This window comes from Enhydra lutris, unplaced genomic scaffold (assembly GCF_002288905.1).
Source record: "Enhydra lutris kenyoni isolate GAN:26980312 unplaced genomic scaffold, ASM228890v2 scaffoldscaffold23, whole genome shotgun sequence".
Lineage (NCBI taxonomy): Eukaryota > Metazoa > Chordata > Mammalia > Carnivora > Mustelidae > Enhydra > Enhydra lutris.
The window spans coordinates 5,699,278-5,712,642 of NW_019154107.1; the positions used below are offsets into that span (position 1 = coordinate 5,699,278).

Below are 13,365 nucleotides of genomic sequence, written 5' to 3' on the forward strand. Positions count from 1 at the left end.
GCAAAGGGTAATACATGTAAAAGGCAGGCGACACTGGATACAAATCACCACGGAAGGAAAGGATTATAGTATAAAGAGTAACTGAGTTAGCCTGGTTGGAAAGTGATGACCTTGCTGTCCTAAATACAGGCCACGTGCGACTCCGAGCCGGCTCTGTGACCCCCACCCCACCACCCCACTGGGAGGATTTGAGAGGTTTTAAGGCAAAGTTCAATACTGACTACAGGGTTAAAAATGGGAAGTAATACCTTACAGGTGATCTCAAGAGCCATTTCTTCATCTTCTCTAGGTCAAGCATTCTCGAGGACGAGGAAACTTGTGGAGTTTCTACTTTCGGGGGCGTGATAAGCCAAGCCAATGGGAAAACCCTGAAATAACAACAGTACATTTATGAGATGTTACGTTTAGGGCACAGCTTTAATATATCTGGATGACTGGCACAGTTAACACTAAAGTATTTCAGCAAAAAAGGAAATAAAGATTTCTTGGTCACTATGGGGGGATTATTCTTGGGACAAAGTTGCTTCAGCTCATTAGTCGGGTGATAATGCCGGCAACATTCTTGGCCATTCTGGCTCCATCAAATGTGGTGAACGTGAACATGAGCGTGTTCCATTTGTGCCGTGCTGTCTTACCCAATGCTATCCAACCTGGAAGGTCAACAATTCAGAATTAAATGACACTACAGGGCACCAGGGTGGCTCAGTTGGTTAAGCAACTGCCTTCAGCTCAGGTCATGATCCTGGAGTCCCGGGATTGAGTCCCGCATCGGGCTCCCAGCAGTACAGGGAGTCTGCTTCTCCCTCTGACCTTCTCCTCGCTCATGCTCTCTCTCTCTCTCTCAAATAAATAAATAAAATATTAAAAAAAAATAAAGTGACACTACAAGAAGACAAAGACAACTTTTAATTTCCAATCCGACTGCAATTAGGAAATTCTCAATTCTCTTTCACATGCTGTTCCCCTGCCATCTTCCCTCGCTAGCTGATGTGTCAAAGGGGGCTCCTGCCGTTCCCACCAGCACTGAAAATACAAATTTCAACGAGCCGTGCACCCAGGGGACCACAAACATGAACACACGGCCGACATGCACAGAACTAACACACACGACCACACACCTTCCTCCACTGGCGAGGCCGGGCTGCTTCATCACATGTCTCCCACCAGCATGCGAGAAGCGGAAGATCTGTTTAAGCTGGGAGGCAACGGAACACAACAAGGGGTCATGGTGACTGTTTCCTTTCGTAGGTCTTCTCATCGCTGTCGGGCCAGCTATTACTTCCGAGTTAGGTTCTCACACCGGCCGGTGAAGCCTTGTGTCTCAGCTCTGGAGCCGCTCTGCTTGACTCAACTCTCAGGGGGGTTTGTGCCGTGCACACTGCCAGCTGGAACTGCCCTGGGGGGAGTTAACGGTTTTCTTTCACACATGCACGTGCGTGCACACACACACGTACACTCAGACATACCACACACGTGGGCACCCGATAGGCTTCAGCCGTCACTCAAGAACATTAAAAAAAAAGCAAAGCAACTTTTTTTTTAATTTGGAATTTTAATTATGTACATAAATAGCAACATGAGAATGAGTTCTAAGGCTAGACATTCTCTCTAGGTGAAAGGATTTCCAATTAGTCCACTTGTAGTATGGTATCACCCAAGATAACAAAGAAGCCTAGCATAGTTTATCCTGAAGAGGAAAGCCAATTTACTACATTCAGTACTGACTTCTCTGCCATTTTTCTGTAGAAATATTGGTTTACCGCATGGAGTTTCCAATGTTTACCTATAACTGAAAGAAAAAGAAAGCCGTAAGTAAACTACCGGGGGGAAAAAAAGAGACTCTAAAACTTTGTTTTTTGAAAATTCATTAGGGCTAAATTGAGAAACCATATCAAATATTTATATTACTATTATGACCATAAGGACCATCGTGCGCCAGAGAAAACTGTAATTATTTCTATTTTACAGACACTTAACTACAAAGCAGGAAGGTGTGTGTTTCATCCAAACTACATTCAGATTCTCAACTGGCTGTGTACCTGAGCATAATTAAACAGACGGATGGATGAATACACAAAAAATAAATGCTTAAATGGCACAGCGCACACCACAACTCTCCCCTTATGAAAAACCAAACAACTACATTTCCGTCCATCTGCTGAAGAAGATAGTGTGATTACATCACCGTCAGGCTGGCGTATACCTGTCCTCATATCACCTCACTGTTCTTCTCTGGAGTGGAACACACATTATCCAAAGACATACCAAAGACAAAGGAATTCTTCTCCAGATTGCTCTCTTCCCAAGATGTAAAGAATCTACTTGGCAATTAGAGGTTTACCAACATTTTAGAGGTACAGTTTTAGATACAAATATATCTTTTAGTATAAAACCAAAACTTCTTAAGTTAAACATGTAAACCTCTAGCTTACCTTTTCCATTTTGGTTTATTAATCTCTTTAGGACTTCTCTAAGAATTCAATACATTTACTGCTTTGTTAAAACTGCAAAGTGGAAATGACCTATATTGATAAGGATTCAATAGGCCATGCGAGTCCATACTAGGAAATTATTAAGCAGCAGCTAAGAGGAGGAATGAGATAGATCTCTAAGTACTAAGAGAATAGGATGCACGTAAGAAATTAAGTGGAAAAAAGGCAAGTTATTTCATTTGTTCGACACAGCTAAAGACAGTACTGCCTTATGAAGTATTCTTACCAAAACTGAGCCTCAATCTGATGGAGCCTTCAGATCTAACTATCTGTTTACAGAAAATGCAGAGAAGAGAAGAACCAAGAGGTAAATAGAATGACACTAAATGGATGTACTCAGCCACAGCCAGAACGTGGGATCTTCTAAAGGATAAATAGGCCTGTTTTTCAAAAAATGAATGGCAAGGGGAAAATGAAGGAGAAAGAACTATTACAGTTTAAAAGGGACTTCAGGGACCTATCAGCCAAATGTAATGGGAAGATCTTGTTTGGATCCTGATTCAAAAAAACCAAACACAAAAAGACAATCAGGGAAATCTGCATACTACCTAAATATGAAATGATATTAAACAATTAGTGTTAATTTCTTTGGGTGTGATAATAAAATTGAGATATGTTCCCTCGTGGAGGTTTCAATGTACTTGCAAAACAATTCTAGGAATATGAGCTCATTCAAAAAACCAAAAGAAGGGGACGCCTGGGTGGCTCAGTTGGTTAAGCAGCTGCCTTCGGCTCAGATCATGACCCCAGCGTCCTGGGATCGAGTCCCACATCGGGCTCCTTGCTTGGCGGGGAGCCTGCTTCTCCCTCTGCCTCTGCCTGCCATTCTGTCTGCCTGTGCTCGCTCTCTCTCCCTCTCTCTCTGACAAATAAATAAAATCTTTAAAAAAAAAAAAAAACAAAAGAAGGTATGGCTGTGCACACATTTACACACAGAGAAAAAAGTCTGGAATGGTATGTCAAACTATTAACAGAAATTAACCATAAGAAAGGAACAGAGGACTAGACAAACTGAAAATATTTATCTTAAAAAATTTCCTTTCAAAAAGATTTTATTATTTATTTGAGAGAGAGCATGAGAGCACAAGCGGGGGGAGGGGCAGGGAAAGAGGGAGAAGCAGTTTCTCCGCTGAAGAGGGAGCCGGCCACAGGGCTTGATTGGATCCCAGGACCCTGGGATCATGACCTGAGCCAAAGTCAACTGCTTAACCAACTGAGCCACCCAGGCACCCGTAAAAAAATTTCTTTACAACAAATATGTATCGCTTTTATAGTTGAAAACTCCATCTCCAACAGAGAAGTAAAAAAGTGAAGAATGAAATCAAGGTTGTATATACAGTAAGCTGAACCCTGGCCCAGAGTATTTTGGAAAGAGGAAATAGATATTTATGTGTTTCTCTGTATTCCAAGTCTCATTGTCCCTGCAGCGAAACATAATATATTCAATGTCAAGTTTCTGGAGGACACATGTGGTTTTCTGGCTGCTCAAGTTCTAGTCTCTCTTCCAATAGCAGATCCACCCGGTATGCATCTGAACTGGCTCTCCAGAGATGCTGATTCTGGGGGTGGAGCTTAGGCTTCTGTCTTTTAACACGCTCCTGCAGTAATTTGGTTGTATGATAAAATTTGAGAAGCAATGACTCGGGGCTACCATAGGAAGGGCTAAGGTGTGAAAGAGGATCTGGGTTTGTTTTCTGTGACCCTTAAGGCAGGATCAGAACCACTGCATCGGAGTTACAAAAAGACATATTTTTGCTTAGTATAAGAAACGGCTTCCTAAAAATCAGAACCGTTCAAAGATGGCTGCCCTGTGGGGTGAGGTGCCTATCAGTGAAGATGAAAAGTGAGAACACACAGGGCAACAGGGTATTTATGCTTGAGGCTGGCTGGGGGGCCAGAGGACCCCTCTCAAATTCTAAGACTATATGACTCTCTGCATCCCTAAAAATATGGAGACAGCTTGAGAAAAAAAAACCTCATACTGAAGGCTTTCATGGATTGTAAATAGAAGTCACGGTTTACACTAAATGTAGCAGTGATTTAAAAAAAGACTATAAAATTCATATTCACTGCAGAATATTTTAAAATATAGAAAGCTATATAGAACAAAAACTATAAAAAAACATCCATAATTCTACTATACCAAGATATATAATTAAATTTTTTGTCGTATTTCCTGGTCTTTATTCTTTCTCAAAACGTACCATACTACCTTGATTTTTCATTTAACGAGCTTCCGTGCAATTAAATATTACTGAAATATAATAACATTCCTCTTCATAGATACACCAGAATTAAGCCACTTTTTGTAGCTCAACATTTAATTATTTCCAAACTCAACATAATCTTATCAGGAAATCACAAGTGCTATTATAGCATTTTTAATATATACACAAACTAACATTAATATAACTAGCGTTTTGTACTTAACTGGTACTCATGAGTAAATACTGAACAAATGAATGAAGACAGTGAATAGAGTATAAGAGCAGAAGAAATCACACCGATTTTCTGACTTCATCTGGTATCCTAAATTCCTCTAGCCTGAGGTAACTCAATCTTTAAAGAAAGAATAATTACACCTATGAATTCCCTATGGCACTTATGATAATATTTCCATATAATCTTGAGCTTCTCTACAACCATCACTCATTTGACAAATGTTTATTTAATGACTATCAGATGAATACAAGGATGCCTACAATAGTAAAGTGTTATTTGAAAAAAACACAAACCTAAGAAATAATGGCACTTTTCAATTGTTTGAAACAGTTTTGTAGGCAAATCCCAACTGCCAAGTTCTAGCTTGTCTAAAAAGGAACTTCTCAGGAATGGACACAAACAAGTGAAGGCACCTAAATCCACAAATTAAAGATGGAATGAAACATCACACTGGCCCTAACGGATCTACATGAAGCTGAAACTGCTATAATTAATTGAGTTAAATCAAGAACAAGCCATTTCAGCTGGTGCTAACAAGGCTTAAAAAGACTAGAGAATTCTCTTGTTCTTTACCTGATTAAAATGGGCAGAGCATGCAGCATTCTATTTATTTCCAGGTGAATTCTTCACATTTCCTGGCTTATAAAACAAAAATTAAGAATATTAATACAGTTTAAAAAGAAATAGTGATGCTTCTAAAGAAAGACTGGAATGTCTCAGCATGCCCACCTTCAGTATTTGGCTGAATACAACATTAAATATTCTTATAACGCAACCTGACCCATTTCTCAGTTAACTGAAGGAATTACGAGGACTCCCTGAGGGCCCTGCTGTAGACAGTGACTTAGGCATGGAGAAGAGTAGGAACTAAAGCTCCATTAATCCTCACCACAGAGATTCAGCCAAAGAGCTGATTCTATAAAAAAAAAAAAAAAATCCGAAAGTGAAAAGATTTCTTTGCTACTTCATGCTGCTGCCAAAGCTAAAGAATTTTTTTAAAAATTAAAAATAAAGAATAAAGCTGTTCTTCTCTGTGTATCATCCACCATAGGGGCCAAATCACAAAACATGTTTACTGTGAAAAAGGTTATAATTGGACCACACCCATTCTGTCTGGCCACCATCTGGGAACGTATAATTAGGTCATGTCATCTACCAGAAGTGATGCAGGAAAGTTTCTAGTAGGAAAAGTTCATGAGGTAAAGGTTGAAGGCTTTACTTTCCTCCCTGTATGTTTTCAATACTATAATTCCGAAAACATGTTAGTAAGAACTGATATCCACCAAGGAGATGAACTCTCACGAGATGGCAACAGAAAAACAGTAGGCTGTAGGTAAGCGGGGAATAGGGCTGGGATCCCATGGTCTAGACTAGGTGCAGGTTCTCCTGGTGGCCTTCTTGCAGTTATCCATGGGTGAAGGGGGGGTAGTGAGAAAGCAGGAACATATAACCAACCCTGTAATTTCAGAGCATGGTTTCTAGGCAACTCCAGGCTTATCGGAGTGGCTGAAAACTGGTCTGTAAGCATGGTGATCATATATCCCGGCATGCCCAAGTTATACAGGTTTATACCCACTGTCCCAGTATAATTAACAGCACCCCCTTTCACTCTCAAGCATATCCTGACTTGGATGATAAATTATATGGTTACCCTATCTCCAGACCACATCCACTTGATGATGAAGTTGTGGGGAACAAGGTCCTGTGTACTGTTTGGCAGATCATCACACAACACCCACATCTACTTGCTCTGAACAGAGTTCTCTCTACAGGACTCAGTACCGTGTGCCTTACTGTATTCCTTGAGAGCCACAATCACACACACAAACACAAACGCACCCAGAGGCCTTCTTGCTGCTGCTTTTCCAACCTGCCAAGCTCTTTCCTAGGATGAGAACTTTGCAAAATCTACCCCTTGACCTAGACTGGTAAATCCCACTTTCTGCCTGGCTAAATGCTATTCATCCTCTAGATCAAGGCTTTCCCATCATGTGTCCTTCAATTTAGACGAGAACCTTTTATTCACATTCACAGCACTCACGTGCGTCCTGATTTGTAGAATTCCTCCATTCATTTACTAATATATAAGCTGAATCATTTACTAATATATAGGCTTTGTGAGGGCACAATATCCCTAGGCCCTCCTAAGCACATGGTATTTAAACCTTTGTTGAATAAACAAATGAAATGCAACAGAACCTAGAGATCTGATGAGGGTAAAAAAAAATGTTCGGGTATGCAATTAATGAAGAACAAAAAGAGATAAAAATAAAAAAAGAGGCTTCATTTATGAAGGTAAGTGCGATAACCATGTCTGGCAATTGGGTCCATCATAAAAGCCATATAGTTCTCTACCTAGTTAAATATATTAGGTGTGAATTACCTTAATGTAATGCTTATCAAGTACTTCTAATGATATTCTTATATATTCTACTATCTATATTCACCAGCATCTCGATCTCAGAAATATAAGATGCTAAATTCATAAGCTTTTTTTAATCTTTTGGACATTCAGAAAATGGGCACATAAAATATTCTTCTGGTTGAGGAAAACAACTCTGTTGCTAGGAAATTTTTCTTGTTTGGTTACATATCACTTATAGTATAACAAAACATGACAGTCAAATATCTCACTAAAGAAATATTGAGCCCATCCACCCTATTACAAATCAGATCTCTCTTGGCAGAAACTGCCATGATCTCAGAAAAAAAAAAAAAGAAATTCTCCAACTTCAAAAGACAGACTGTGATTAAGTACAAAAGCCAGAAATTAACTTTTTGGGGTATTTTTCAGATAGTTGTATTTGAAATATTTTATAACTGATTCTCCTTATAATTTAATTTTCATGTCTATCAGGTTTCACTTTTTTTTAGGACTGATTTATTTAGGGGAGCCCGGGTGGGGTGATTGCTCTCAGATTTACTTATTTTAGAGAGAGAGTGTGTGTCAGTGGGGGGAGGAGCAGGAAGGGGAGAGAATCTCAAGCAGACTCCCCACTAAGCATGGAGCCCAACACAGGGCTCTATCCCAGGACCCTTAGACCATGACCTGAGCCGAAATCAAGAGTCAGAAGCTCAACCAACTAAGGCACCCAGGCGCCCAGGTTTCATTGTTTTTTTTAACAATTAATACATTTTACTTAACCCAACATATCTAAAATACTAATATTTCAACATATAATCAGTATAAAAATAATGATAATTAACATTCTTTTTATTTGTACGGTGTCTTCTAAGTTTGCTGTGAATTTACATGTACAGCACACACCTCAATTCAGACTAGCTATATTTCGAGAACTCAAGAGCCAGTGGCTGCCATATTGGACTATATAGGGCTAGAGGAATGAGGTAAATAGCGCTATGATGGCTCGTTTTATGTGTCAACTTGGCTAGGCTATAGAAGAAAAATTTATTTTCTTACCACAGCCATGAACATGAATGATAGTTTCTATTAGCAAAATCAAAACACTTGTTTTAGTCCAAACATTTACTTCTAATTAGTATGCACTGCCATGTGAAGAGGGATTTCCAGACAAACCTCTGAGGGATACCAGCCCACTGAAATGTCTGAGCCCCTCACCAGTTGATTATTTTGATCAACTACTTAACTTCCCCAAATGCAGTTTTCTCGTTCACAAAATGGGGATAATAAGAGAACCTGCCACAGACTCTTTGTAAACAAAAAGTTTAGCACCCAAGACCGAGCTCACAGCAAGTACTCAATAAACATTATTTATCCTAGGTAAAAGATCACGCATCTTTAGGACGAAGAAATAAAAGTAAGGATAAATGACCTGTTAAAAACCCCAGTGATATCCTAGTTCACTGCCTAAGGTAAGCAGAATCAAGCCTCCCCCCAAAATGTCTGCATCCTAATGCTGAGAATTGTGACTGTGTTACCTTACGTGGCAAAGGTGAATTTACGTGGCATGGAGGTTCAGGCTGCTCTCAGCTGACTTTCCAACAGGGAGATTATTCTGCATTATTACATGGGTTCTGATAGTCAGAAAGGGAGGCAGAAGACAGGGTCAGAGAATGGGACATGAAAAGAATTCAACTTGCAGTGGCTGGCTTTGAAGGTGGAGGAAGAGGGCTGTGAGCCAAGGAAAGCTGCAGCCTCTAGAAGCTAGGAACAGGCCTCAGCTGGCAGCCAGCAAAACAGACCTTGACCCTACAACCACAAGGAACTGAAACAAATTCTGTCAACAGCCTGAATGAGGGGGGGGAATACATTCTCCCCTGGAGCCGCCAGAGAGGAATGCAGCCCTGCTGACACCTTGATTTAGACTTGCGACCTAAGGGGGTCTAAGAGAATATAAATTTGTATTACTTTCAGCCAGCAAATTCGTAGTCATTTGTTTTGGCAGGATAGGAAACTAAAACACTGGTGGGAGGACTCTTGACTAGTGGATATAAGCCCTCCGGTTCCATTTCCCATCAGGAGATGTCAGCTTCTCAAGCAGAAGCAAAAGTATGCAGTGTCACAGGACATCTGTCATGGCTGTCACACGCGAGAGTCTGGCCATTTTATAAGTTTCTTACAGGGATAAACTCATTTCGTCCTCAAAGCAGCCCCATGTGGTTCTACTCCCATTTCCCAGGGTGCCTGAGCAATTTCCCCAGGTTTCAAGGCTTGTAAGAGGCAGAGGCGAGGCGGGGCCTGGAGCATCTGCTCCGGAGTCCGCGCTCTCAGCCACCAGGTGAGGCCGCATTCTGCTTGGTCCACCTTTCCTGATGCAAAAGCCTTGTGCCTTTCAAAACAGGAGATGCTCCCCTTGCTCAGAATTTTTAACTTTTTATTTTGTTAAGTAGTGATGTTAAAAACAGAAAAAAGAAAAGAAAAATTCATTGCCGAGTACCTTTAGTTTTTAAACAGCCGACACCAGAAAAGGCACCAATTCAGAACAAATTTAGCTTTATGGAAAACCCACCACATTGCCCTTATTTTTATTTATATTTTATTGTGTTAAGAAGACTTAACAGGAGATTGACTCTCTGGACAAATTCTGAAACGTACAATTCAGTCCCGTTGACTAGCAGGCACAGTGGTGTACGGCAGATTCTAGAACATACTCATCTCTCGTGACTGACACTTCATACCCCTTGAACAGTTAACTCCCCGAGCCCCTTCCCCATACCCAGCCCCCGGAAACCACCGTTCTGCTCTCTGTGCCTGTGAGTCTGACTACTTCAGACACTTCATGGGAGTTGAATCACGCAGTATTTCTCCATCTGGGATAGAAATACCCAAAAGGATCACTGTGAAACCACGCAACTGACTGAGAGCTAAACTTGAGTGTGTTTAGCAAGCTGTGGAATTTGGAATGGAGGAAGAGAAAGCGCGGCGTATTTACTCAGGGTGGTGGCTGTTGCTTCCCTTTCATTTTCCTGCTGAGCCAGCAGGGGCCTGAACACAACTATTAAAAGCCCGGCTTCAGAAGTTCTGCTCGCTTTTCGCGTTAGTAACAGGTTTGTATTTCTTCATGGATTTTCCTGCCCTTTAAAGAATTATTAAGATTTTGCTTTTTAGTTTTTGTTGGCCTTTAACGGTCATTCTACAATTCTTTCATAGTAACTTCTTACTTTTTTTTTTTTTTAAACCTAGTGAAAACTAAACGTGCCATTTACTGAGACACACTGCTGTGTCTGGCTAATTATAGGACAACTCCAAAAGAGCCATCTGTGACCCTGGGGCCCCACGCCCACAACTGGCATCCATCTCGGATTCTCAGACGTTGGGCTGATACTTGCGAAAGGGTTTCAGATCAGCAATGGACAATCAGTAAATAGTTTCAGGCTTTTATTAAGCTCCTAGACTCAGAGTGAAAACCATAATGGAAAAAAAATCAATAAAACCAACTACAGTAAGAACTTCTGATTGTCAAAAGACACCCAAACTGAAAAGACAACCCTCAAACTGGGAGAAGGCATCTGCCAACATGTGACCCACAATATTAGCTTCTAGGAAAAAAAAAATAAAGAACCCCTGTAAATCACTAAGGAAGAAACACATTACTCATACCAAAAAATGGCCAAAAGACAGGAGTAGGTATGTGAAGAAGAAGACACCAATAAACACGTGAAAATGCTCAACCTCATTAGTGATCAAGGAAATGTACATTAAAACTACAATGAGAAATTCTGAAGCCATTGTGATATGCCAGATAATGAGGAAACCATCAGACTACTTGGGTCATGTCAAAAGGACTCAAAGCCAACTTCTATTAGCTGAAGTGGGACAATTTGAATTTAAATAAGAACTATGAATCATAAAACATTCAAATCCAAATGTGTATAAATCTACAAATTCATAACTATATTAAAAAAACTGGTGACCCTCTGAGGATGAGAGGGAACCAATCCATTATTTTGAAAACTGGATGCATAAGAGAAAAAACAAAGCATTTATCCTGTCTTTCCTCTAACTGGGTAACTAAACAGTAGATGAGCAGAAGTAGTTCCAGTATTAAAGTACTGCAGCTAATATGTGAAAAATGACATGACAGAGGTAGAATATAACCATTTTCTAACCCCCAATAAATCCACGGGTCTAGGCACTGGGCGTCAATATCCATTAACACCAAAACAACAAAGTGAAAACCAGACTTAGGTGCCTATGCAGACCTACAGCCTTGCCAAAAGGATCAAACACAAACCTCATCAATCAATCATCTGAATCCAGCTGCCAATCTGCAGGAAATGCAGAGAAGACAGCAACATGGTCAAGTGTGCCATCAGCAAGGCCCAAACCAATGGAGACTCTTTGGGTCCCAAATGCCGGGTTCTTTTAACAGATACGTTGTAAGGAAAATAAAAAAGATGGAAGGGGAACGTGTAGATTAAAAGTGACTTAAAAAGGGGGGAGAGGGAAAAAGACTTAAAAGGCATATAAAGTCAGAAGTAACAAGAGGCAAAACTAAAGTGACAGGGATAAATACTTAGGTGACAAAACCATAAAGAAAAATAAGAAAGCTATTATTATAAAAGTCAGGGTAATAGATATTTTTGGATGGAGGGAGAGAACTGTAATTGGAGTGGGCTACATGGAGGGGGTTCTAGGAAGGCTGGAAAAATTCTGTTTTTCGTCTTTAGATGATGGTCACAAGGGAGCTTGCCTTACACTAATTCACTAAGCTAAAAAAAGAAATTAAAAAGTTGTTGAAGGAATGCACATTATTGGGGCAGCTGGGGAAACCCGAATATGGACTACATATGAGGTAAGGCTTAAGGAAACAAGGAAATGTTAACTTTCCCCAGTGTGATAATGGTATTACAATTATATTAGTGAATGTCCGTGTTCTTTGGAAATACACACTGAATTAGGTATGGGTGCGAAGTGCAATGATACCCACAACTAATTCTCACATAGTTCAGAAAAAGAAAATACATGTGTGTGAGTGCCCACACATGTGTAAAATAAGAGACAAAGCAAATGTGGCAAAATGTTAACTGGTGAATTGAAGCGAAAGGGACAGTCATTATTTCTGCAACTGTTCTGTGGTTTTGAAATTTTTTCAAAATAAAAATTGGAGAATAAAGTAAAATCACACACACGCGTAGGCATGCACACAAACACACCCCCCACAGTGAAAAACTAAAGCTACCAGATGGCAAAACTGGAAGCAGCCACTTTGTAAAATGACTTGGCGTCATCTAGTAAAATTGATGTGCAGACCCTATGAACAGGAATCCCGGCCTAAGGAAACTCCTAATAAACCTGACACCGGTACAAAAATGCTCACAGCTGTGTGTGAAACCGTAAATGGAAAATCACCCAACTAGTCAGCAACATGGTTATTTTCCCACAAAGGAATATTCTACAGCAGTGAAAATGAATAGACTGTAGCCATACTCAGCCCATAAACATGTTAAGGGGGTAAAACAAGGTACACAATAGTACACATAGTAAGATTCCATTTAGATAAACTCTTTGTATGTGTATTTGATATATTTTAAAGATAAAAAACAGGCAAGTTCCACTACAATGTTTTAGAAGAAGAACAAGGAGATGAAAAACCAAATTCTGGATAGTAGTTCCATCTGGGGAGACAGGTGCAGGAGGGGGAGGGCATGGAGAACTTGGAAGGCATTGGTAATTGCCTATCTTTTAAAGGTGGGTAGATGATTGGTATATATGTCATTATAATGTTGGATTTTATTTTATTTTTTTTAAGATTTATTTATTTATCAGATAGAGATCACAAGTAGGCAGAGAGGCAGGCAGAGAGAGAGGGGGAAGCAGGCTCGCCGCCGAGCAGAGAGCCCAATGTGGGGCTCGATCCCAGGACCCCGAGATCATGACCCGAGCTGAAGGCAGAGGCTTTAACCCACTGAGCCACCCAGGCGCCCCTCTAGTGTTGGATTTTAAACTCTGTCTGTCTCTCTGTGTGTGTGTCTGTGTCTGTAAACAGAAGCTTTTTTTTTAAGATTT

The 13,365-nt window shown here is 40.3% G+C and overlaps 1 protein-coding gene across 1 annotated transcript in view; it reads right to left on the reverse strand.

Moving 5' to 3' along the window:
- Nucleotides 1-1,550: 1,550 nt before the first annotated feature.
- Nucleotides 1,551-13,365, reverse strand: part of LOC111150461 (apolipoprotein O) — a 60,600-nt gene continuing 48,785 nt past the window's right edge. The window contains exons 8-9 of the mRNA XM_022507935.1: nt 5,508-5,573; nt 1,551-1,789 (exon numbers count right to left, since the gene is read on the reverse strand). Of these exons, the coding sequence (XP_022363643.1) occupies nt 5,538-5,573 (36 nt within the window). The 3' untranslated portion in view covers nt 1,551-1,789; nt 5,508-5,537. The remainder of the gene's footprint in view (nt 1,790-5,507; nt 5,574-13,365) is intronic.